The 27471-nt window shown below is 41.1% G+C and overlaps 1 protein-coding gene across 1 annotated transcript; it reads right to left on the reverse strand.

Annotated features, from left to right (window-relative positions):
• Positions 1 to 5547: 5547 nt before the first annotated feature.
• Positions 5548 to 25689, reverse strand: LOC109074361 (nck-associated protein 1-like). Its single transcript, XM_042765834.1, has 31 exons — positions 25471 to 25689; positions 23799 to 23909; positions 23607 to 23699; positions 22779 to 22835; positions 22551 to 22693; positions 22074 to 22164; positions 21622 to 21759; positions 21479 to 21527; positions 21040 to 21196; positions 20852 to 20908; positions 20657 to 20753; positions 20372 to 20481; positions 20072 to 20204; positions 19890 to 19971; positions 19421 to 19479; positions 18919 to 19064; positions 18056 to 18188; positions 17431 to 17550; positions 17047 to 17186; positions 16843 to 16974; positions 16065 to 16283; positions 15817 to 15947; positions 15425 to 15522; positions 15205 to 15298; positions 13674 to 13756; positions 12382 to 12462; positions 12148 to 12241; positions 11933 to 12049; positions 11550 to 11659; positions 6538 to 6627; positions 5548 to 6449 (listed from the first exon to the last, which is right to left on the reverse strand). Exons 1-31 carry the CDS (start codon positions 25672 to 25674, stop codon positions 6333 to 6335), a joined length of 3486 nt encoding a protein of 1161 aa, XP_042621768.1. The 5' UTR covers positions 25675 to 25689; the 3' UTR covers positions 5548 to 6332.
• Between the last annotated feature and the right edge of the window lie 1782 nt (positions 25690 to 27471).

Genomic DNA, 27471 nt, shown 5'->3' on the forward strand with positions numbered 1-27471 from the left:
TCATCGAGCGTGTTCAGTTCTTCTAATACTTGTAGTCAGGAAAAGTTGAAAAGGCAGCTTACAAATCAAATCTTTCAGATAAGCAGATGTTTGAACATTATATCACATGTGACGAGCAAAAGCACTTTTCATTCCATAATGGATGTGCTGATTCATATGTGTCTTTATGTACCAGAGATGCCTATATCATTGAAATACCAGTGTAACAGAATATTCTAGGCTATTATTCCTGTGGCCCGCTTCTCTCTAACTGCAGTGGAGAAAGTTTTGCTTTTCTTTTGATTGGATATTTTTCCAGACAAATGGACAATGGCATCAGATAGGACACTGGGACACATTTCAGACACCTCTTACAGGGCAAGATAACCCCAGTGCCAAGCCAGGTAAGGAGAGGACTTGCTAATTCTTATCACTCTAACGCTAGGATTTGGGTCAGGGTGGCCTTAAAGATCTGTAGCATGGTAATTCTCTGGCCATGCAACAGCAGCTTCATTATATAAAATACTATCAAAGTCAATGGCTACTCTTTTTGGTTACCAACATTCTTCAAAAGAAACTCATACAGGGTTGGAAAAAGCAGAAGGTGATTAAATGATGACGAATTTTCATCTTTGTGTGACCTGTCCCTCTGAGTGCTGCGAAGGGCCTCCTTTATCTCTAATCTTCCCCAGTAGAGAATGGCATCACCTGCAGTACATGCTTTTAACAGTCCTTTAGCTGTGTTCAGATGGTACTTCTGTCTGATTTCCCAAACACACCAGAGAACAGCAAAATACAATCATTTATAAATGCATTCCTGCACAAATCCTTTTTTAATTTTTTGTCCAGTTTTTCCTGTTCAACAGTCCATCCAGGACTATTGCAAAGCTCTTCTGGCTGGATTCATCATGTACTCCATCCACTACAAATGATTCAGAATGCAGCAACATGACTCGTCTTCATCACGACTTCTCTCTGCAGTTAAACTGAGCCTCATATTCTTTGCAATGACTTTTTTCTTAGCATTCATTTTGGAAGCCAGACCAAGCCAGTGAAGACACGGCAGAACAGAGTTTCTCAGAAACTCTTTCCAACCCTTTAAGCCGCTTCTTTTTTTGCATTTGGTAACCGGAGGAGCATGTGTTATCTGGTGGCTTGTTGGTCTAGAGGTATGATTCTTGCTTTGGGTGAAGAGGTCCTGGGTTCGAGGCCACCTGCAGCTTTGAAGATGAAGCATTTTCACCCCTTGTCTGCATTTTCATTACTTTGCTGATTTTTAATTGTCATATTAAGAAAACTTGCATGCGTTCTTTTGTCTAAGACAGCTTTTTATTTTTTATTTTTGCAGCGATGTTTCAGCTATAATTAACAGCGCTTCATCAGAAGTAGCAACCGCCTCACACAAATACAATAGCCTTATTTTTAAATCCAGTGGTTGAAATGAAAAGAGTAAACACGTTCACTAAGAGGCTGTGACAGCTGTCAATCAAACTGTGGAGCGGGTGTGTTTCCTGACAGCATGGGCAGGTGCTGAGGGGGTGCTAGATCACTGTATATATACAGGTGCTGGTCATATAATTAGAATATCATCAAAAAGTTGATTTATTTCACTAATTCCATTCAAAAAGTGAAACTTGTATATTATATTCATTCATTACACACAGACTGATATATTTCAAATGTTTATTTCTTTTAATTTTGATGATTATAACTGACAACTAAGGAAAATCCCAAATTCAGTATCTCAGAAAATTAGAATATTACTTAAGACCAATACAAAGAAAGGATTTTTTTAGAAATCTCGGCCAACTGAAAAGTATGAACATGAAAAGTATGAGCATGTACAGCACTCAATACTTAGTTGGGCTCCTTTTGCCTGAATTACTGCAGCAATGCGGCGTGGCATGGAGTCGAACATAGTTGTCAGTTATAATCATCAAAATTAAAAGAAATAAACATTTGAAATATATCAGTCTGTGTGTAATGAATGAATATAATATACAAGTTTCACTTTTTGAATGGAATTAGTGAAATAAATCAACTTTTTGATGATATTCTAATTATATGACCAGCACCTGTGTGTATGTATATATATTATAATTATATAATTTATATTTAAGATTTTATTTTATTAAATTAAACTAGTACAATATTCAGTATTCAATCAAATATTCTTGAATATTTTGCATATTGACATTCATTGAACAAAATTTCTGAATTTCTGTCAAGGGCAATATGCCACCAAAAAGCACTGGAGACTATCAGTATTCACTAAAGTTTTGACAACAATCACTTACTGTTTACAGTCTCAAACCAGGACAATGCGACGGTTGTTGTGCTGAACATCTAAAGCCTGTGCTCTTTGTGCATTGATGGCCAAAAATGCAGAGTCACTGTTCCAGGCATCCCCACAGTAGCTTCTCAGAGACGTTTTCGAGCGTCGTGGACGGGAGAAAGATCTCTCAGATGTCACAGATGTCACAGGAAGATAAACACATATCAATATGGTCCCATAAAAAACAACAAATCAGAAAACATCTTAATATAGTTCCATAAAAAAAAAAAATCCAGAAGTGTTCCTTGTTTTGTTTTTCTTTTAAGCAAACGGCGGACTTGTTGCATCTCTGCATTTAAATTTTCTTCAATAATGCTGTAAAACTGTGCCGTGGGACTTCTTGTCTAAGAATGACTTGTGTTGTGGGCTGAGAGCTGAGACCCCCATCAACACATCGTCTGCATCTTTATAGAAGCATCTCGTCAATTCACTGACCAGCCTGTCAAGAACTTGATAAACCTTGATCATCATCAGAGCTGTGAGCGCGGTGTGTATGAGCTTCAACGATAAAGTCCTTCAGTCGCTGGCTTTGTTGTCGGGCATCTCTCCTTTGTGGTGGTGTGCTCTCTGATGCTAGGCCAGCCTTACCACACAGTTCATTTGCACGGTTTTGTATGTCGCTCCAGTATTCCACTGAACGTTTTTCAGATAATGCCGTGACGACAGATTGGATCAGATCACTTGCTGATGAGATGTCCAGTTTGGGAGACTGCAGCTGGTCTGAAGCAAATTTGGTGACCCAGAAAATGTCCTCAAATAAAACAAGCTGCAAAACAAACTGTTGGTTGTTAAGCCCCTGCATTGCCCTGGCATCTGTTTTTCGCCTCGCATTCGTTGGTACCTGAACATCCTGCAAAGTGGAGTGGAGTGGGGAGTGATTTTTTTAATTGCCCACAATGCAGAGTGCTGACATGCCCAGCGTGTTTTACTAAGTTTCTTCAACTCGACTGGGTGTTCAGGGGTTTAAGCTCCTTTTGTTTTTTCTTGAAAAGGTCATGGACCACTGAACCAGAATAAAACTGTAGAGCATCTGCACAATCTCGAAAAACTCAGCAGCAGGCTGGACATTTCGTACACAGTCCACTAGAATAAGATTAAGGGTGTGTCTCAGTCAGCTCCCGAGCTCATGAATCAGTATATCGTGTACACGAATTTGGTCCCTGACTCACTGCACATTGGGACAGTGATTACTCAATTTCCGGTGACATGACTACGTATAATGTCAACGGACAAAATTGTAAAATGTCACCACTATAATTAATCAACAACAGGCAGGACCTTTTTGATATTATTTTTTATTCTTTTTAAACACATTGTTCTTTTACGTGTTCTTACAACATTTCAGCTGAATATTATAAAGGTTAACTAGATGTGTTCATTACCTGTCTAGCGATGTGTGTTTATGTTGAAATATACTAAAACAGCAGGTTGTCTTTTCAAATAATCAATCGTGTGTCATTATATTTATTGAGTTGGCTTGTTTGATTTATGTTTCGCACTTCAGAAATGTGACATATTTTCCAGTAAGGGAGCATAGTGAACACCGATGCTCCCTAGTTTTTGTGAGACGCACCCTAAGTCTATGTGCATAACAGTGTACATATAATGCGTGAGGCACCTCTTTTTTTGGAACTTTTCCTGCACCACGTTGTTATACCCTGACGTCACCGCTGCTCCGTCATAGCATTGGCCGATGCAGGCGTTAACATCAATGTTGCAATGTTGAGTTCTTTTAATGCGCTGTAGAAGTTAATCCACATCCAATCCATCAGCTGGCGTAAAGTTTAAAAACTCCTCCATAACATTCCCAGCATGTAGGTAGCGGACTACTATGAAAATTTGTTCCTTTTTCTTATGTTTTTACTCTTGTCTCCAATTAATGCAAAATAACAAGCATCCCTTACTTCATAGCTGATCTGCTTCCTTACCATATCAGCCATAATAGCGATTATCTCATTTTGCACTTTGTGGTGAGTCTATGTTACATTTGAGGGATTGTCAGCTATCGTTTTAGCAACAGTTTGGTCAAACAAGCTGATGATATTGAGGAGTTCGACAGAGTTTCCCCTGTTCGCTGACTGCTCATCCTCTCTCTGACCACGCTGAGCAATGCCCTGACATGTTGTGTAGAAGTTAAATAAAAAGCGTCCATCCATAATAAAAGTGTCTCACATGGCTCCAGGGGGTGAACAAAAGCCTCCTGTAGCGACTGGATGCGTTTTTTAAAGAAAAATACGCATGACACACGCGGAAACGCAGCGGAGAAACAAAACAACGGTCACTGATTAGAAGTACAAAACAAGGATTTGTAAAGAAGAGTGTCAGAGGATTTAGATATAAGCGTAGAGGAGACTGGTTTTCCTTTGCTAAAGTAAGGAAACTTTGCTTCCTTTGCTCCTTTTAACAAACCTTGGTTTTCACGAGACTCACCGGCGCATGCGCTGTGCTGACCTCCATACGTCATGCTCCCGGAACTGCTTCGGTGTACAACTGTTGGCGCAAGCTAGATTAAAGTGATTATTACGTTTGGAATATGGATATTTTTCTTACAAAAACACATCGATTTGCTACTGGAGGCCTTTGTTCGTGTGAGACACTTTTTTTATGGATGGGCGCTTTTTATTTAACTTCTTTTGGACTGAAGGAATACAACACCTGCTGAGTGGCATTAAACAGCTTGAAATATCAAAGACAATTTTTAATATAACTCTGACTGGATTCGTCTGAAAGAAGAAAGTCATATACACCTAGGATGACTTGAGGGTGAATAATTTATGGGCTAATTTTCATTTTTGGGTGAACTAACCCTTTAATTTAGAGGTTAATAGATGTGCCCTACAGTTGAGACAATGCAGCCCTGATGCTGGTGGTGGAAGCGTAGACTGTTTTTGATGAAGAGGTGCTGGACATTTGGATAATTGAGCATGTATGCATTCGGGAAGGCTTGCATGAGCAGCGGGAAGGCCTTGGAAGCTTCCAGACACCATGGAACAATTTTGGGCTTATTTTTGAAGAGGGACATTTGGGAAACAACAATGGTGTTGAAGTTCCAAATGAAACAGCAGTGAAAGTTTGATAATCGCATGAAGCGGAAGATGAAGAAATTCCAAGGAAGAGCAGTGCAATCTAAACAGCTTTTGTTGACACTAGACAAACAGGGTGAATGAAGTGTGAGCATTTATGGAGTCCTTGATTGTGTGGCAGGTGTGAAAGAATAAAAGTCTGGACAGAGGGAGGAGGCAGAGATTTTAATAAAGGCATGACAGGAACATGCTGCTAAAGAAATCTTCAAGGAAATGTTTACAAGAGCATGCTTGCTTCTGTTATTGTGTTCTACCAAATATTCTTTGTATCCACCGTATTATTTCAAAATATTCTTTAAAATATGTTCATATAAACCAACACACTAGTAGACGTGAACATAACAAAACAGACACAAACATATCAATAATGATTTTATTATTATTATTATTATTATTATTTGATAACATTTTCATGTTATAAATCAAATTTTTGATCACTTCTAAAAAAGCTTTAAAATTTTAAAATGCATTTAAGCAAATACAAATGAGCAATGTACAGCACAATCACAGTCATTGTCTAGAAACTATTTTAGGATTCTAGCAGATTATTAATATAGACTGGTTTAGATGCTTCTGCTAGGCACTGCAATTTCTACTTACATTCCGGGCAATAAAGAAGATTAAAAATGTGCAAATTATGGTTATCAGTGAATTTGTATAATGCATTAGCTCATGAGAATGACCTATATGAAAATAAAATGTTCTGCTATTAATCATCGTGTCAACAAGTTTAAACGTGAAATAATTATTATATGCAGCTGTATACTGCTAACACCTTTCTATATATTGTTATTTTCCCCCTAATTTCACCAGAGTCCACTGGAATCTACTTAGACAAGTATTCACAATAAAAATTAAACCAGCTGAATATCAATTTAAATTGTTAGACTATGATATGTACAAAATCAAAGTCACGATTTTACATCCTCAAAAGTTTAGCCCATAGTGTGGATGAAGGTCTTGTGCACCTCTCTGTAAGCGTTTCGGAGGAGTACATATGGAAAACACGTTTCCAGCATGTCTTGACTCAAGAACGGTGACTGCTCCACTATCTATAACATAAAGAACACAAAAGTAAGAGTTGTATAATAAAACATTTTTAAATGATAATAATTCAGTTACTCGCCATAGGTTTATTACCATGTGTAGAATGACATAAATGGAATCTCTGTTCTTTATTTCCATTCGCTCCACATTCTGACCTAATTGCAGTAAGATGGATGATGCCACCTACAGGATGTGAGATAAAAGATTTTGATAAGACTTTACAATAAGGTCTGATTAGTTCGTGATTAGTGCATTAACTAATACTAACTACAATTAACAACATATTTGTCACAGTATTTACTAGTCTTTGTTAAGATTAGTTAATAAAAATACAAATGTATTTAATGTTCATGTTAACTCAGGTCCTTATATGAATAATACGAATTATAATATTAACAACTTTTGATTTTAATAATGTATCTGTATATGTTGAAATTAACATTAGCTGAGATCAATAAATATTTTAAAACAATTTTCATTGTTAGTTCAAGTTAACTAATGTGAACAAATGGAGCCTAATTGTGAAGCGTTACAAGATTCCTCATCAGGAACTCGAGCTGCGTCGGAGGACACTTTTGGAACACCCTTCAGCGTGACCAGCCCTGAATCATGTGTGTAATCAGTCCAATGGATGGGCGAGATGTCATAGGCGGGTGACGTCAGAGACCAAGAAACTTAAAAGCAAGTACGGCAAAGCCGGCATTTAGCCTTCTGTCTTTCAGCAAGCACTCTGTGTGTTTGTCAGTCACTATCTGTTTGTGAGTCTCATTTAGTGTTGTTTGTCCACTGATAAGCTCCATTATGTTAAAGCTTCAGTCAAGAGAAGTTTTGGGCGAGAGCAGGCAGCGTTCAGGCTGTGTGTTTTCCCTGCCCGCAAAGAAAAAGATATTGGGGTGGGGACACTCTCGAGGGAGTTGACGGCTGCGATGCGAGCGTTTGTTACTGCTTTGCTTCACTCTCAGAAGGCTCTCTTTGAGGAGGGAACCTTCACTGGCATTTCTCGCTGCGCCAGCCCTGCTTTCGCCGAGGCAGTGTGGTGGTTGTGCTCGCGGGTTTCGCTTTCGGATCTGGTGGAAGGAATGTAGATGGGCAAGTCCCTATCTTATTCCTTAACCACCAGATCCGGCACCTGCTTTCGGGGTTTCGGGAAGCCCGCGTTGCGGTACTTTCCCCCCGGTGAGAGGGCGCGACGCTCTGCCTGTCTTTCTCTGAGGAGATTGATGTGGAGGGTGTGGATAAGCTTGCCAGTTGCACAAGCACCAGTTGCACAAGCATATTATACCTGATATTATAATGAGCAGCATCAATGGAGAGTGGAGCTTGCCCAGTCGGCTCTCGGGGGGCTGATTGTGCTTTTCCCACTGTTAAGTGCTCCGCTCTCGCCGGGCACGCACCGAGGAGTATGTCCATGCATGTGATCTTGCGATTGTGGTCCCGTTGCTGCTGAGGCATGGCGGCGACCAAGATCGCAGGGATCGCACATGATCTGGCGGACGGGTTGGAGACGGCTCTTTCTATCTCTACCTGTGTTATCTAGATCTAGAGCTCGTTCTCGAGGCTTGGAAGCCCGCACTGCGGTTTCTTCCCCCTCTGAGTGAGAGCTCGCTACAGCAGCCATCTTTCTCTGAGGAGATTGATGTTGTTTGTGTGACTGAGTGGCTCGCGCGCTGCCGAGGCAACGCATATATTACTTCATTTCAGGTTTTTTGATGTGAATCTTTCTACTGATGTTTGTTTGACTATATTTATTCTGAGGAATAAAATGAAATATTTATCTTACTATGAGAAGTTAGATATACAGGGCTCTTGGGATAAAATTTTTTGAGTGAGAACACGTGTTTAGCTCTCTTCCTCTTAGGAGGTTGAGGCGGTCAGCAAGGGCTGCTGGGAGGGAGCAGTCACAACCCTACCGTGTTCCAGCCCCTCATGCTGGGGATGTCACTTCTTGTACTCCGCAGAGTCTAGAGTCAGAGTGGCGCTCCCAGGCCAAAGGCTTCTAGCGGAAGGCGGTTCTGCGGACCGTCATTCTCACTGGATAGTCTTCGTTGTAAATGTCCTGACGCCTAAGGCCTAGGACTTTTTGAGGGCCAGCTTCCTCTGGGGAAGAGCGGTGTACACCACATTACATGGTGCCAGTCTCTCCTCAGTGCCCTTAGGAGATTGATCTGCCAGTGTTCCAGGGCACAGTGGTCTCTGGCGAGCACTTCTCTCAGTTACTGCCTGTAAACATAGCAGTACTAAGAGGCTCGCTACCTCTATGGCGGTCTCTAGAGCAGCTAGTATGGTCGTCCCCTGCCAGTCCGCCACTTCAGGGCACCGAGCTAGCTGCTCTAGGTGCACCAGAGGCCAGTCTCATTAAACTGGTTCACTTAGGAGGTTACAAGGCGGTGTGGGCAGTGTACATCGCATTACACGGTGCCCGTCTCTCCTCAGTGCCCTCAGGAGATCGATCTGCCAACCCTGCCGGCATTCCAGGGCACAGCGGGCTCCGGCGAGCACTTCTCTCAGTTACCGCCCGGAAATGTAGCGGTGCTAAGAGGCTCGCGACCTCCACTGAGCTTTCCAGAACAGCTAGTTCGGCCATCTCCTGCCGGTGTGCCGCTTCAGGACACCAAGCTAACTGCTCTGATGACACCAGAGATCAGTCTCGGAAGGTTGATTCCCTTGGTAGACTATTTGGCAGCGTGAAAACTACTGCGAAACGTGTCTCAATGGGTCCTGCACACTGTAGTGAGAGGCCACAGAATCCAGTTTGGTTCTCCTCCGCCTCAATTCAACCGGGCCTTCCCCAAGCAGGCTCTGGTAATGGAACAGAAGTAGACACTCTGTGAGGACGGAGGCCATTGAGGTGGTCCCTCCTCGCGTTGTAGAGACTTTCACGACTCAACCTCATTGACGTTTGGTTGATATTAGGGCCTTGCACTCTCACCCCACACTTTCAGACTTTCACGACTCAACCTCATTGACGTTTGGTTGATATTAGCCCAATCAGAGTGGATGGCGGTTCGGCATCGAGGTGTCTTTCTCACTCACATGAAAGAGCTGGGGTTAAGACTTAACACCAAGAAAACTGTGTGGTGTGGGATTCGACCACAATGCAGGCATGTATGTCACCTGCTCGGATCGAGTCGATCCTCACTGCCGTCGCGAGGCCGGTCAATCACTGTCAAGCAGTTTCAGAGACTGCTGGGTCTGATGGCAGCTGCGTTCAACATGATACCTCTTGGCCTGCTGTACATGAAACCCCTACAGTGGTGGCTCAAGACCAAGGGGTTCTCCCCGAGGGGAAACCCACTTCGCATGATCAAGGTCACGCGGCGATGGCTACTTGCCTTAGACATGTGGAGAAAGCCTTGGTTCTTGTCTCAGGGCCCAGTGCTGGGAGCTCCTTGTTGCTGCGTAACGCTAGCGACAGATGTGTCCCTGACCGGCTGGAGTGCAGTCATGAGTGGCCACCCTGCCCATGGTCTGCGGAGTGGTCGCCATCTGACATGGCGCATAAACTGCCTGGAGATGCTGGCCGTGCTTCGGCCACTACAACAATTTCTCCCAGACCTAAGAGGTCACCATGTGTTGGTGCGCACTGACAACACAGCAGTGGTCTCTTACATCAACCACCAAGGGGGTCTGCGCTCACGCCGTTAGTACAAACTAGCATACCAGATCCTTGTGTGGTCTCAGGGCAAACTCCTGGGCATCTGAATATGGGAGCAGACATCCTGTTGAGGCAGGGGCCAAGGCCTGGGGAATGGATGCTTCACCCCGAGGTGGTGAAGCAGATATGGAGAATTTTTGGCCAGACTCAGGTGGACCTGTTTGCGACTCAATAGACATCGCACTGTCCCCTCTGGTTCTCTCTCTGACTCATCCATCTCCATTGGGGCTGGATGCCATGGTACAGACGTGGCTGAGGCTTCGTCTGTATGCCTTTCCCCTGATTGCTCTGATCCCGGGAGTTCTGGAGAGAGTGCGCCGGGATGGGGTCCTTCTGCTGTTAGTAGCCCCGTTCTGGCCCGGCCGAGTATGGTTCTTGGACATGATTTCCCTCCTAGACGGCTCTCCATGGGAGATTCCCGTGAGGAGGGATCTCCTCTCACAGTCAGATGGCATTATAGTTCATCCCCGCCCTGAGCTATGGAAGTTATGGGTGTGGCCTCTGAGGGGGGACAATTCGTAGCTTCCGGTCTCTCAACCGAGGTTGTCGAGACCATCCTTCAATCCAGAGCACCCTCTACGAGGAAACTGTATGCCTTGAGGTGGAAACTTTTCACTTCTTGGTGCGGAGACCGCCAGCTCGACAGGCCCATTTCTCTGCAGGGTTGACCCACTCCACCCTGAAGGTCTACGTGGCAGCCATTGTGGCCTACCGCGCCACTCTCGGTGGCCAGTCAGTTGGCAGACACCCTCTGGTTACATGTTTCCTCTGCGCTGAGGCTGAGGCCTCTGGCCAAAGAATCTTATGCTAAGCGGTGAATCAGAATGCTATCCTAAAGCCTCGAGTCCTCTGATTTCCCCTCTGGGGGTCAAGACCCACTCCTTCGGAAGTTTGGCCATTGGGCGGGATGTCCCCGATTACTTGTCAGGCTCCTGACTCTTTCTCTCGCTTTAGCTGTGCTCTACAACACTAGGCAGAGATTTGAAAATCTGGCGCCGTGGGCATTCTCGTTCCCAAAGCGTCCTCCGATGCAGCTCAAGTTCCTGAAGAGGAACGTTTCAGGTTACGCATGTAACCATGGTTCCTAGAAGGAACGAGACGCTGCGTCGCAGTGCCACACTTCCGGCATCTCTGCCGGCGCTTGCTTCATTCCTAGAGGCTAAATGCCCGCTTTGCCGCACATGCTTTTAAGCTTCCTGGTCTCTGACATCATCCACCTATGATGTCTAACCCATCCATTGGACTCATTACACACATGATTCAGGGCCAGTCACACTGAAGGGCGTTCCCAAAGCATCCTCTGATGCAGCATCTTGTTCCTTCGAGGAACCATGGTTACATGCGTAACCTGAGATGTTTTCAGTAAATGTTTGCTATGGATTTATGAATGTCAATGTATAGAATGAAAAATACTGACTTCTTGCCGTGTATTCAGTGGTTGATCATTTACCTTCAGGAATTCTTGAAGCTGTATCCGGGTATTTTTTCTCTGGACAGTGAACATAGCAGCAGCAATATGGTTAACTGCAGTGGCTAAGCAATGAATGTTGTTTTGATGACCTGTTGAAGAACAAGTCAAGATCGTTTGAGTTTCAGAAAGAGTTCAGCAAAATTAATCTTTAAAGATCTGCATTTACTCTAAGTATTAGGCTTTTATTTATGGTCTGTTTTATTTATGGGCTTTTTGTTCCAGCAGAGCAAGGGAAGATGTTCTGGAGTTTATCTATATTAAGTCATCATCTGCTTCTTGTACTGGTTGTTTTTGTCAACTTTTTGTCAAGACTGCATTTGCATTGCCCCTTATGCAACTCCTGCTCTTCTGCCCAATGTTACCTCCTTGTGCTCGGCTGTAGAATGAGTTTGGATCCAGGCACAGGGTGGGTAAAGACACGGCTATAAAAACCAGCAGCAAGCAGGTAATTTTGAACTCATCCTCAATGGACGAGTTGTCTGCCAAGGAGAATAATGAATAATAAATTGAAAAACTAGATGAATAGATTAACTTGAGACATTGTTTCAGACAGACAAACTTCCATATGGGACTTCACCTGTCTGCATGTTTGCTATCGCTGAAACCAACGCAGGGTCGATCTCACATGGCAAACCAGCTGCCGAAGCCATTTCATATACACTGAGTGTGACCTACACATAATCAGAGGTGGAAAGACAATCCAAAAGATTAAGTATTTCCTAGGATGACGTGATTGTGAAAAAAACAACAGGTAAAGACAGCTACAGACAGATACAAATGTTATTCCAGTAGCAACGACTCAGTGATTTACCTTGATGTCACCTTCAGGAGAGATTAAGTCCTTTAGGCACTTGATGGGTCTCATTATAAATGGACAGTGTCTGTCCATGATCTACAGATGGAAATGATCAGTAGAATTACATCCCTTGCTCACTCATTAACCCAGCAGAACATGATAACATGTAAAAACTATAATGCCGTTATCTTGATGTACACATACCATGACAAATACAGAGGGCATTAGTGTGCTTTTTTAAAACTTAAAGTGCCCCTATTATGCCTTTTCGACTACTACCTTTCATGCAGTGACATTTAGCTGTATGTGAAAATAAACTATCTGCAAAGTTGTGATGCCGACAATGCACGATAGATAAAAGTATTTATCTGTCAAAAAAAAAAAAAAAGAGTCGACTCGCAATCGCCGAAATGAGTCGTCAGGAATTTGAATCTTATTCTGTTACGGCTCTACATCACAAAGTAACACATTTGCATAATGTCCGCCCACGTTTTAGGTCGCCAACTTGCCTGCCCACAAACACAGTAAAGTTTCTATGTGGTTAACATAATTTTGAGAAGATGCTGTATCCTACGCTGTGAGAGTAAATTTGTTTGATCACATCTCATAATTACCACAAACTTGTTAACACTCGACACATACCACTGAGAAATGTCCTTCTCTAGTCATGCTTGTGAATCAGTCTCTTGTCAATCAACCACTTCAAGCGTTTCATCTTCAGAATCCGGCTTGAGTTGGTAAGCCACAATCCATACAATCTTTTCTATGTATTGACAAGTCTCCAGGGCTGTCATTCTGTCAAGGCAATTGGCATTTTGTTTCCAGCTGTACACAGTAGACCAATCCAGAACTGTAGAGAGTTCTCTCTACGGCTCTGGACCAATCACAAAGGAGTGCGCCATCTGGCCAATCACAGCAGTGAGGGCTCACAGAAAGGAGGGGTTTAGAGAGACTGAATCTTTGAACTGTTTCGCACGAGTCATTTATGAATCAATTAGATATGAGGTGAAATTAAATCTATTTTCTGAGAAAACTAACATGTTTTTTGACCTTGCAATGCATGTAAACCTGTTTTAGAAGACTCATAAAACAATATTAGCAACCTTAAAAATGGCATAATAGGGGCACTTAAAAATATATATATGTATAGCTTGACATGTATAACTACAGATTTTTTTTTTTTTTTTTTTTTTTTACATTTAATGTCAACATTATATTGGATATGATTGTATTGTATATGAATGTAGAAAACACTTGATCTATTGTGTTCTGATTCAACATTAATTTACATAAATAGAGACATTCACCTCCCCAAGAGCTTCTTGGACCATAGAGCGAAATGACAGGATCACACCAATAATTGTCATTCTCTTCAAAACATTCTCACAGCCTGGTGAAAAACATTGGATAAATGGACTTTTATTTAAAGTACAAGTCCACAGAGGAATAAGAGAAGAATAGAATTATGAATGAGTAAAACAAGGGTCACCAGCTGGAGTGCCCAAAAGCTCCCCCAGAGGGCACTCCAGCCCTGACTCTTGACACATTCCCACAGACTACATTTCCCATAACCCTCTGCCTACAAACTCCTCATCAGACTCCACCTGCTTCCAACCAGAGGGACTATAAAGGTTTCCGTGTTTTCCTTGTTTTTGACCCTGGACTGTTTCTGATTGTTTGCTGCCTGCCCTGATCTTCACCTGTTTATTGGATCACTCTTTTGTCTCTTTCTGGATTGTACCTGTTTGCTGTCATTTGACTCTGTCTGTTTTCACCTCACTTCTGAATCAATTCTTCATTTGGATCCAAAGCCATCTCAACGCCTCCCAATGTTACACCTAGCTTAAAAAGTATGAATACATTTTGATGAAAAAATAAATAAAATTACATTTAAAAGAGCTAATTTAATTTGTTGAATTATTATAATTCAGTGTGTTTATTCAATAATATTTCAATGATTTATATCGAATTATTATGAATTTCCTGCCTTTTAATTTAGTAGGATATTGGTAATAGCAATTCTCTTATATTTGTATTTCCGGTACAGTTTTGCCATGTCTGGTTATTGCAGTATGTTTTTTAAGGGAGCGTTAATACAGAGGAGAAGTTTGAGTGAGAGAAGAGTTCCGAAGAGAGTGGAAGAAGAGCAGTATTTAGGTTTTTTTTTTTTTTTTTTTTTTTTGACCTCAAGTGTGTGTTAAAGCTTGTTAAAGTGTCAGATAGTGAGAACTGGTTGGAATCACCTCCTGATTCAGTTTGAAGCTGCTCTTGTCAGTCTAGTTCAGGCAGCACTCCACTGTTGTCTTTTCAGACCTTACCACTACTGATAAGGGCTTGTTTTTGTGCAGCAGGCCTGTCAAATTCTTCCACACCAAACTCGAAAAATAGAGCTCACTTTATACACGGGAGTATCAACACACTGGAAAATTAAAAGACCCTCCACTTCCCACTGGCATACAATGGGAAGCACACAATTTTCTAGTCTAGAATGTTATTGTTTGTCATTTCAGTAGGCTTTTATTTATTTGCTTTATGATGCTTTTTTATTTATTTATACTTAATAATAAAGTAGTAGTTGTGATTACATTTGAAAGGAAGTATGTTAAAAACTCCAGAAAACTATGTAGGATGAAGGTTTCTAAATAGTGACAGATTAGATTTAAGCTTGGAAGATTTATAATAATAATAATGATAATACATTTATTTTTATATTTAACGCCTCTAAAAGTTAATTCTCAAAGCACTTTACACTTACGAGGATACAAAATTTAAAAGAACAAAGAAAGTAGAGAGGTAACAATAAAAACACATAAAAAAATGTATGAACTGTAATTGCACCTGTTAGTTTCTTTTGAAGGTCACTCATTGCGTCAGGATTCTCAAAGTTAGCTCTCATTTGCACCAGGACATCCATGTTGTCACTCACAAGTTTCTGAAAGCAACAACATGAGCTAATTCAATAATTTATACTTTATCACATATACTTTAATTAGCAATTTAATTGGCCTTGTTTGTACAATATGCCACAAGAATTTCTTCATTTTGAAAAATGTCATACCTTCAGTTCTCCAACCTGGGATATGATGTGCCACATGAGGTTCTCATTTAAAAACTTCAGTCCATAAGGGCCAATCAGTTCAGCCAATGATCGCAAACCTAAAGAGAAATATATCACCATAAAATCAGTCTTTTGCCATGTATCCATTTAATAGAATAATATAATTTTAAGTACAATACAAAAACGGGGAGTGTGGGCATGTATACAGAATGCTTTCAATATCTTTTCACACAATTGTTGTTGTTGCTATAAAAGAAACATGTTATATTACTTTGGGAAACCAATGCTTAAGAATACATGTATAAAAATTAAAGTGGTATACAGATCCAGTAGGCTATTAAAATTGTGAAACAAAATATTTAGCTGAAATATTATCTTAATTTTCAGCTTACCACAAATGTCAGCGTATTCCTCAGCATGAAAGCTCTGCTCATTCTCAGTGTTCTGGTTCACAAAACACTGTGTGGTAGGACAGTGGACTATGAGAGCACTGCTGGCCTGACGCAAGAGACCCTCCAGAAACCTGACAACAGGAGACCAGAAACCGTTTAAACACATTAACTACATTTAAATTGGAGACCAGAAATCTGATATTTCAAACAATAGCCCTGTAAGCTAATAAGATTTCATGAGGTCTTACCAGTTTGTATAGAGTGTTGTGATGGTCTGAGATCCATACGAGTCCAGCGGCTGCGTCTGCTGCAACAAGACGTTCTTCACCAGACGTGTGACATCAATGTTGATGTAGCAGCTGAGGCTGTGCAGACTCGTAACGTACGCCTGAATCCCAGCCAGCAGGTCAGAGGGTCGGGCGATTTCATGAGTGCTCTGATTATAATTGGCCATCTGCACAATTACCCTGTAAACCTCTATTGGTTAGGTCGCAGTAATGCTGACTGAGCAAAGCAGTGCATGATTAATGATTCATCAAACTTTACCAAATGCCTTTTCATTGACATTTTACAGTTGTGAAGGCGGACTCTCTCTCAAACAAACTTTAAAGGAATATTCTGGGTTCAAAACAAGTTCAGCTCAATTGACAATTGGCCTTGTGGCTTTATGTTAATAACCACAAAATGACTTAAAAAAAAAAGCTAAAGTCTAGATTATTGTGATGAAGTGAATGGGGCCAATTTGTAAAAGTTAAAATACTCTGTGTTAACGTGATTTTCAGTTTGAAAAAACTTTTCTGTGTAAAGTTATGTCCAATTTTATAACTTTGTTGCCATGTTAACATAACCTCTAAAACCTTAAATGACTGTAAACAGCTTAAACTATATACATTTAAGTGCTTTATAGTAACCTCAGTTTTTGCTTTTTTTTAACCTGGGATGTTCCTTTAAGACACAACAAACTGATTTTGTGTTGTGATCTAAACAGTTCAGTTTCTGAGTAAACACTTTAAATTTTAGCAGTACTTGTTGAGTCTTATCTCCAGCTGTGAGAGCAGGAACTCCGCAGGTACAATGATGTGCTTGAACACGGTGAAATCAGCACAGATACTGTAGGAAGCGCACAGTTCTGTCAGCGCCTGGTGCATCTTGTCCAGACTACAAAAGAAGACAGCCGCTGAGATTTCAGGTCTACAGCTAACTATAAAGATACTATGAGATGTTACGTACTTTGTGACAATGGCTCTGTCCTTCCTGAGGCTTTCTGTCCCTGGCTTCTCTTTAGGCACGTCTCCTTTCTTTGGTAATGACTTCTTCAGTTTTTTATTGCGTGCTGTACTGATGGTCTCGGCACTGTGTTTGGGCAGTAACTAAAACACAGCACAACACAGCTGAAAACGCCGCATGTTTATGACTGAGGGAAGATGTTTTTAAAAAGACATTGCTCTTTGTAAAACTCTTTTTGCAGTTACCCACTCTGTAATATTCACACAGAGATACTGTTATCTGAAATTTTACTTTCAGCCCAAATCCAGACCCCTTTAACTATAACTGTAATTGAGTTAATGTTGGTTGATCCCCATGCCTTTACGTCACACTGAATGTGTAATGTACCTTCTCATGTAGATTACACTGTTCAGCACATATCTCCAGCACAACCGTACACGTCTGACGGGAAATCTCCTCCAGAAAGGACACACACAGCTTCAAGCTTTGATTCTCTATTTCTTCAGTCTAGTCCATGCATTTAACAAGAAACATATGACAGAACATCACTTAAGAGTATCGCAAACAGTGTTTCAGCTTTTACTTTGAAAGTGATCTATGCCACACTTTTTGGGACTGAATATGGGAACAAGACAACGATTTTTAATGGAACTTTAGGTTCTTAACAGAAAGTCCAGAATTAAGGATGCTTGGTGCAGATGATCACCTGGACAGTCTGAGGGCAATTATAGATAGAAAACTGTGGACACGATAACTAGGAAATGGCATTATGAATGATATGCTGGTTAAGTATGTGTATTTAAGTTATATTTAGTCATGCATTTACATTGTCTCTCAGACAGTATAGTATTTATTGCTTGACAAAACTCTGAGCTAAGATTATCTGAAGGTGCTGCTGAAGAACACTACTACCTTCAATAAATTCTTCTCTCCACAAGAACTCTGGTCAAGCTGACTTATATATTTATTAGAGAAATCTAAGACATTGGCGAGCCGGGCTAACAGTACTGACCTCCTCTGGACAGAGCGGATGGAGACACTGACTGAAGTGTGAGCAGATGACTGGGAAAGCCGTGAGGTAGCGCTGCATGGACACATCCTCACTGCTCTGAGAGAACAGCTTCTCAAACACACGCGCGTGGAAACTGAAACATTACAGGCACGTCAACTCACAAACAAATGTCTGCATCTCTAAGCTGTATGCATCTCTTGTGCATTTACATTTTTTAAGACTCACAAAAGATGCAAACTTCAACAAGGTGCATTTTTGATTAATATCCTAGCCACGCATTTTTATCATAATAAAGGACTGAGGACTCTGTATTCATGGTCTCAATATGATCTTCTGTGTGACAAACCATTAGTTAAAATCTCCTCCTCTGATTAGCTTTTGAATCATAAAGCTCTGAAACAACGTCTACATCAATGGAAACATGCACGAACTAACACAGTTTGGGGTCAGTGACATCAAAAGTGTTGATGTGGCATTTGTGTAGTTAATGCAAGTTTTGTACTCTATTTCAAAGCTTCTGCAGAGGGGAAGATTATCTGTGAAAAACAGAATAGATGTCACACAAGCCTATCACATGATTCTAGAAGACTCGAAATGTAGCGCGTGGATCATATGATAATCTGTGCATTTTTGTCATTTTTTTTTTTTAGATTGACAATCCTTACTCACTTTTATTATATGGCAAAAAGCAGCCAGGATCATTTTTTTATACAAAAAAAAAGAAAAGCAAATTCAGCAAAAAAAGAAATAGCAGAATTTCTTTTTTATTGTCATATTTATTCTTAAGATGTGTGGATGACCCTTACACCTCAAAACATAAATATGCATGTGTATTAATGTCTCAGCTCCAGTCATTGACTCACCAGAGGATAGAGAGATCAGCCGTCTCGCAGAGGAGTTCATTCACACTGTCCATCATCCTCGTGTGAAACTGGGCCATGTTCATGACCTTGGCAAGATCAGGGTAGTCCTTCAGCGCCAGAGGAGCTTTACCTGTACTGGTGTAAGCCTGCAGAAGGCAAAAACATTGGGTCTTCAGATCTGTAGTGACTGGCGTAACATTTCATGGATTATTGAGATGAGTAAGAAATATGGTTCAAGATTTATTAGTAACAATACATATGTTTTAAAAAAGTGGAGGGAAACCAAAAATTGGCAGTGAGGTAAGCATTTTCCTGCTGAGATCTAATTGATTAGATGAACAAGTTCCCCTCATATTTTCATTTAAAAAGTATTCAGGAAACTTCAACTTCACAGTAAATGAATGAAAGTGTGTGTCCAAAGGTTTTTCTACAGAATGTTATTTTTGCCTCTTTTCTTTTCTTATTTAGGCTTCAAATTAATTCAGTTTTGCTTCAGCCGTACCTGCAATCTTAACCAGTCCAGTCTGAATGCTTTCAGGTCAAACTCTTCTCCGGCGTCCACTGTATAAAAAAGACCACCAAAGAATGTTCAGAAAGAAACCAAATCTGCATGTAACAACTGGATTTGAATTCCTGCTACATATTTTATCAAAGATGCTGTAAGATGGCAGTTGAACAATGTTTACTTCAATCATATCATACCTTCTTCTCAAATATGAAGTGTACCTTAAACCACACATGCAAACAAACCCACAATATTATTTATAAAATAAACTTTCCCTTCAAGTTTGTCTTTTGACCAGTTGGTCAGTCTTTGCAGAGGCCAGTTGCACAAACCTAGCAGAACAAACTCTAATTTCAGAGTTTACAAATTGAACCCAATTAAGCAGTCACAACACTAACTGAAAACACTGTACTGCTGCTGCCTATGAGAGTACTGTATGTGGAGAGAGAACTGAAAGACAACTCACAGTGCTTGAGACTCATTGCGGACAGAGTTGAGACAAACGACGACATAAGAACGGATTCTTCCTCCGGACAGACGTACATACCCTGAAATGAGAAGATAGAAAATGAAGCAAAACCGCAAACCTTCTTATAGAAATGCAGAACATGTTTTGTGCTTCAGTGAGCAGAGCCATGTGCCGGGTACCTGAATGATGTCATTCAGCACTAGAGCATCATACTGTGACAAGTACTGAAGATGGTAGCGCTGTATAACATATCTGTGTTGAGCCAATAGAGTGCGCAGCTTTTCCATGTGATAGAGGAGCTCTGCCAACTGTCTGCACATCCAACACATTGAGCACGTGAACATGTGAAAGGTTCATGTGTGTGTGCAATTCACACAACTATCAAGGAAAGGGAATACTACCATAACAGTCTTTCCAAGTTCACATTACAGATGTGTTGAGTATGGAATGCTCTCGTACTGTAGCTCAGTGAAACTTACGAGTCTGCATAGTCCTCCGGGGTCTTGGTTTTGGGGATGTTCTCAGCATGACGCACAAGCCAGAGCACTTCATCACGGGAGAACGACAGCGCCATGAACACGTATAAAGCCTAGAGCGGGCACATATACCGTACAGTTCATGCCACAGAGATTTGAGTTCATGTGTGTCTTTCCACTCTACATTATTACAATTTATTTGCATTTAAATATAGCAAAAAAAGCAATACATAAATACTATGCACCAATGTACCAATACTAATAATAACATGAAAGAACAATTGAAACCTTGGGTCCAAGCAATGCAGGTTCATCCTCTAAAACTTTGGTAAGTTCCTTCAGAGCATTTCTCAGGAAGTTGCGCTTCTCTCTCCTCAGTGCCCCGCTGGAAAACCATGAGATGATGAACATTTAGTCTGCAGTCTGGAGTCTGTTAAAAGCATGATGCCCATTTGAGATATCTGAAATACTTAAGATGCTCACCAGTTAGTGATGACATAATCTTTACACTCTTTGATGTCGGGAATGCGCTTACTGTACCTGTAAAAAAAACAGTGAAGATAAACTGTTTACATTATAAGAAATGATCTCTGATGCATTAAAATCTTGAAGTAGCATTCATTTGCTGAGTGACAGCATGAAGTCTGTGCTGTACTGTATGCACGCGTTACCCTTTGAGACCGTCGAAGAAGTCCTCGGAGAGCTTGTGTATGTTGAGAACCTCGTCTCTGATGACTGTGAGGTACAGGCCGCTACGGAGAGCCGTCTTCCACAGATTCTGAGAGTCAGCATTGGTATTTAGACTGCTATGGCACAACAGGAAGCCAACTGACAACCATAAGATAACAGCGTTTCAGTACAAATGTAGTGTACATTCATTCACTTGAACATTAGGAAAATAACACTCTGACTGAAACACCTCATCATATTAATCTAAATGAGACCCTGCATTCTTCTGATTAATCATTTGCACGATACATCCCCAATTCATTTCCATATGAGTGGTTTCCGTCCAACTTCACCTCCCTCTCTCTCTCTCGGCCTGACAGCTAGTTAGCGTGATCTTAGGGGAAGGATTGCACCGTCTCCTTGTATTTAACAGATACTCACTGAGGATCCAGCGCTCCATCACCTCCGTGGACAGATACTCACAAGCCATCTAGAAGCAATGCTCAGAGTAAGTCCTTTATACAAACAGTATGTTGGACAGGCAAGCTAAACCACACAGCGGAGCTGATGACTGATGTACGTACGGTGTCACAGCAGGTAGGGCTGAGCATGGCAGCAGGGGACGCCAGCAGAGACAAGAGCTGAGCGCTGCGCCACTGGTCAGCAGACAGATTCCTCCGCGGATACAGCATGCGCAGTGAGAGGAGAGCCCCTGTCACAGACTGACCAACAACACACACATTCACATCAACCCTGCAACGAATCACTCACACACTAGAAGCTCTGCACTTAAGCTTTTCTTCAAGTCTGAAGAGTTTTCTGTCCGATATTCACTAGGTGTTCATTTCTCTATAAACAGAAACTGAGTGGTAGGTGCCAAACACTAGAATATAATAAGACAGATGCTGAATTTGCATACCATAAGAATATTATTTTGTATATACTGTAAATAATTGTCTATAAGACTAATTTTGTTGCCAACATCTAAACATATGTGCTTTGATGGAAATCTACGGTGTATCTGTAGGGGACTGACCTTGGTGTGGGGACCAAACTCCTCTGAAAGCTTTTTCCAGGGATGGTCATACTCTATAAACATCTGACCAAGTCGAGGGAACGAGGGATCACTGCATAGAGTTATAACACACAGAGTATTATTAATATATATTTCTGACGTATTCTATTACCCTCACGTAAATCTTTCTGCATTTGTATTATGTTTTTGAGCCAAGGACTCTTGGCTGATTCAACAGACAGACAGACACAAGCCCATAACATCTCCAGCCAGTTGATAACACACAAGTTAATGGATGTATTTAAACCTAACCCTCAGTGGATCATGTGAGCAGATCGTACAAAAACAAATGAATGAGATGTGAAAATGTGCCAAACAGGAAAATTATGAAATTATGTGAGTTTGTTTTGCCTCCAAATTGTAAAATGAGTGTTTGTACATGCAACGGTCCAAAAGCACCGTGACTGTGTCTAAAACTGTGGTCACATGGTCTGTTACCTGTTTCCGTTCGAGAACTCATATGCACAGTTATACAGTCCGACAATTGCCTTCTTGTCATCGATACGGGACAGCATGTAAAAGACTGAGGCGTAGGTGACGATAAGGTCCAGGTAGTTCTTGGTGAGGTCAAAATTTACAGCCTGAAATGGATTATGAGCACAGATGAATTTAAAGCCATCTCTGCCTCCTTTGATTTTCTTTCCTCTCTTCAAGAGTCGTACTTACTATGTCGAAGAAGCACTGGCAGGCATCTATTGTGTTGAGCAACTCATAAACATTGTCCTAAAGAGTAATGAAAATATAAAGAAACTATCTATCAATCACATTACATATACCAAGTTTTATTACAAACACATTGTTAGTAAAGCATTAGTTACTGTGAAAGTTAACGTTCAAATTTGGAATCTGGTGAATCTTCAAAACACTTTTTTAACTCTTATTTTAAGCCACAATGCCTTAAGCCTCACAAACATGTTGTCAACAAATTTATCAGCATTTTTCCTCAGAAATGCCAAAAATAAAGTGCTGAAGTGGGACCTCTTTGTCCTTGCCGCTGTAACATTCCAACACTTATTCAAAGTTTGTCATATTCCAGTATCTCATGAAAAATGAGGCACATCCACACAGTGTCAATGGTGACTGATGCAACAGTGCCTCTTGTCAAAGAATGTCAGGTCAAGCTTTAGCCCAAATACAGAGATTCCTATACAATTAATAATTTAGTAAACATTTTTGGTCATTGCTACTTGTCTTTAGTGTCTATCTAGTGGCACTGTTTTCACCATGTTAGATCCCAACAAACAGCATCTTATTCACAATGGTGCAAATAGTGATAGAAGATACAGATATCTGAGCAGTGGGGGAAGGAGGTAATAAAGACATTGCACACCTGTAGCTAAAGCAACTGACACATGAAGCTTGTATTGCTGATTTGGCATGTTTTTTTTTTATTATTAAATTAACTAGAAACTGCTGTCTAGTAATATAACCAAGAAGGCCACCAAATGAACTTGACTTAACTTGACAAGGAGTTTAATCTGTTGACATTCTTACCCTGAACTCCATGACATCGATGAAGGACTCGTAGTAACTTTGCAGGCCCTCCAATACAGCTGACTTCTGCTTCTGTATGCTGCTCAGATGTTGCTGCAGAAAGATTTCATTAAGAGAAGGGAAATTAAATATTCAAGGTTTGAGCCAAAATCAAAGACAACAATGAACCACTTTTTATCTGTGAATACTCACACTGCCACCCCTGATGTCAATGTTGGGGAATTTTCTGTTGATGTATTTTACAGCAGACTCATTGCTTTTTTCAGTGAAGTATGATGGTCTTCGCTTTGAGTCTGTGAATACCTGAAATAAAAGAAAACATGTATGCAAAACCAAGAATGCACAATCACATAAACAAGTCCAACTCTCTAACCATTAGTCCACGACTGCCCCATCGGGACTACGCACAGATCCTCGTTTTTATCTATCCTCTTTATAGATTTAAATGTTAATACAATTATTATTACTACTAAATATAGCTGCAAACAGCAGTCACCAGGCTCAAGCACATCAACAGCAAAAATGATAAATTAAAGACATTTGTAGACTTTTTGGTAAAATGTTTAAAAATACAATCCTAAATACAATCAGCTGTAATGTGATTTAAGTGCTTTTCACTTTTGATCAATAGGTGGCGCTGTAACCAGATTGATATGGTGTGGTCAGCGTGGAGTGACAATGACACACACAGTTTGGTGTCAGTATACCTATTAATATATTAATATAACTGTTGCAGAGACACAGCCTCAGATCCATTTTGTCATAATGCCATCAGCTCCACTGATGTGTTAAGAGATCATGGTTTGGTACATTTACTTTTGCTGGCATGCTCTGAAGATGACCTGAATCCAGTTGAAAAGTTTGACCATACCTGGTATCATTGTTCTCTGTATGGCTCAAAGATCAGTATCATTTACACAAGGCCACATGGTTTCATTACGATACATCAATGAGTTTTGATGACAAATTTGTTTGATCTTTGTCAAATTCGTCTGCGTGTTAATTAAGAACAGTTTGACTTAAGCTGAATTCAATAACTTCTGTTTTGCATTGCCTGAAGATGACGTGATTTTTATGATAATCAGATAAATGGCCTTGGGCGTGTTCGAAAAAGGGTTTTCGAAAAATTCTAACTCAAAATAGTTCCATGATGTATAATGACGTCAGGGTGCATTCGACTCGACACGAGACATTCTGAAGTGCACACTGTGGATGTAAGGCATAGATAAAGATGATTTCTAACATTGTGTAGAGGCCTGTAGAGGCAGTGCAAAGACACTGAGAGAAGTGGACCGTCCAACACAGAAACTCATGCCTTCAGGGTCGGTCAGAGGATTTATCTACTGATTTATTACACTATAACGCTCACATTAGTCTTGACAGTGGATTAGTCCTTTAGAAGCTCTATGTTACACTGGTTTCTGAGACAGACAGGAAGTGCAGGCTGTTTGCAGTGTGTGTGTGTGTGAGAGATGTGGTTTACAGAGAGGCCTTACAGGTCCTGTTCATTTCCTGTGTGCACTTCCTCTTTCTCTACAAAACTGAGACCGAACCTACTTTCTTTTTAACACATGACAAAATACAATACATAAACGATACTTTTAAAAGCCCTCTGAATAAAATAATGTATTTTCAAATCCTATCTGAATAATAAAAAGCAATAAAAACGATTAAAAAAGCAGTGGGAGGTGTGAGCATCGTTTGGTTCTGCAAACAATTCAACAAACAAAGCGATTAATTGAGTTCAGTCCGTTGTGAATCAATCACATATTTACTGCGAGTTCCAACAAACAAAATTCAGCCCCGCCTATATTCATCTTTTTCACGGGTTTGTGACTTTTACAAGAATCCATTTTCCTCTCACCTTTTTAATGTGGTTCATCCTGATCAGCACTCCTTGACCCCGGTCATTGAGTATGACCAGTTTTTCAGCCAGTTTGAACTGGTAGGCCATGCCCGTCCAGATGATGTGATCCTCAGTGAAACAGTGAACGCCGCGGTCTTCACAGATCAACACTGACACCCATTCTGTAGAGAAGGCGGTGCTCACAGAGCTTCCGCTCCTCATGTCTCATGACACATCTCAGCACGTTCACGCTCAACTTACATCTGTCTCACGTTTGATTGAATTCTTCTGCATTTATTGCTCCTACTGAGCAACGACAGGCCAAAGAAACCTCAAAGTGTGTCATGGCTGCTGCTGCTTCCTCCTAGAGAAGTGATTCAGTGACTTTACAGAGAACAGCTTTCAATGTTTCACAGAATCCTCTATTGTTCATGTTACTCAATAAATGAACTTTAAAGAAAAGTGTTCAGTGTTTCAGTGAAATAAAATTGTTCTGTCAACATGCTAGCGGTGCGTAAACTGCACAAACAGAAAACACAGTGCAGGTCATAGTGAGCAACAGTCTATATCAGTTTTATTTTCCACAGACATTTACGGAAACCTGGAAAATCAGCCCGGGGTGTATGAGATCATGATCACAATCAGCCAACAACAGTGATCCAGTCAAATTCCGAAGGACACAGTCAAGTCCCATCCTACGTTCTTTCTTGTTTAAGAAGCTGTTTTGTGAAGACGATTGTGTGTTTAGCTCAGCATACACTCATCATACTCAGAACAATGGAGTCAAGAACAGAGGAATAATTTCATCCAAGGAAAGATTCAGACACAATATCTCTTGTTTATCAAACGCTACACCAATCAGGCGAAATATTTGTTAGCATGAAAATCTCTTGATTACTCACATAACCTCGGTTCCCTGAGATGAGGGAACGAGACATTGCGATGGGAATAACCCTTTTCTCCAAATACTACTGAAGCCTCATTGAATCACGCCAGTGAAACTGGACAATGGCGTTCAAATCCCGCCGTGTCACAGCGACGGAGCCTGGCTCGTCTAAGTATGTCAAGTTTCACATACGGAACCCTAAAGAGAGCGGCAATGATATTGGCGCTCACGTTAAACACAGCTCAGGTCTACAGGACCTAGTTGAAACCATGTAGAAGTCAAGGTCACACCAGGGGCGGAGTTAACGCTGGTGAAACAAAGAATGTGAAATGGCGGTGTCTCCGGCGCCATCATATATAGATTAGCAGAAATTTGTTTAATTTCAATGAAATTAGGTGTTATGATGCAATGGCCATACCGGTGCTCAATAAGCAGAGTATGATGGTGATCATGTCCTAAAAGACATGATGAACTATATCATAACAATGTGATAAGCTGCCGAGTCTGCCGATCAGCACGTCAAGAAGCGGCAGTCAGAGCAGCGATAATCATGTAATCACCGTGTCAGAGGACGAGGTTCGGAAGGCTCTAAAGCGAGTAAATGTCAGGAATGCAGCTGGACCTGATGGGATTTCTGGCCGTATTCTGCGGTCCTGTGCTGATCAACTTGCTGGTTTGTTTACATCCATCTTTAATGAGTCTCTTGCTACATCGGTGGTTCCCACCTCCTTCAAAAAAATCTGTCATCATCCCTGTGCCTAAGAACAATAACCCCTCTTGCCTGAATGACTATCGTCCAGTTGCCCTCACATCAATAGTCATGAAGCTCTTCGAGGGACTGGTTATAAACTTCATCTGCTCCTCCATCCCGGATACTTAGGACCCTCTTCAGTTTGCTTATCGCCCCAACAGATCCACTGATGATGCCATCTCTCACATCCTGCACTCTTCTCTCACACACATTGACAGCAATAACGGGAACTATGTAAGGCTGCTATTTATCGACTATAGCTCAGCTTTCAATACTATAGTCCCCATCACGCTAGCTTCTAAACTCATAGACCTCGGCCTGAATTCTTCACTCTGCGACTGGATTCTTGATTTCCTCACCGGCAGACCTCAAGTGATGAAAG

This window comes from Cyprinus carpio, chromosome A11, assembly GCF_018340385.1.
Source record: "Cyprinus carpio isolate SPL01 chromosome A11, ASM1834038v1, whole genome shotgun sequence".
In the NCBI taxonomy this organism is placed as follows: domain Eukaryota; kingdom Metazoa; phylum Chordata; class Actinopteri; order Cypriniformes; family Cyprinidae; genus Cyprinus; species Cyprinus carpio.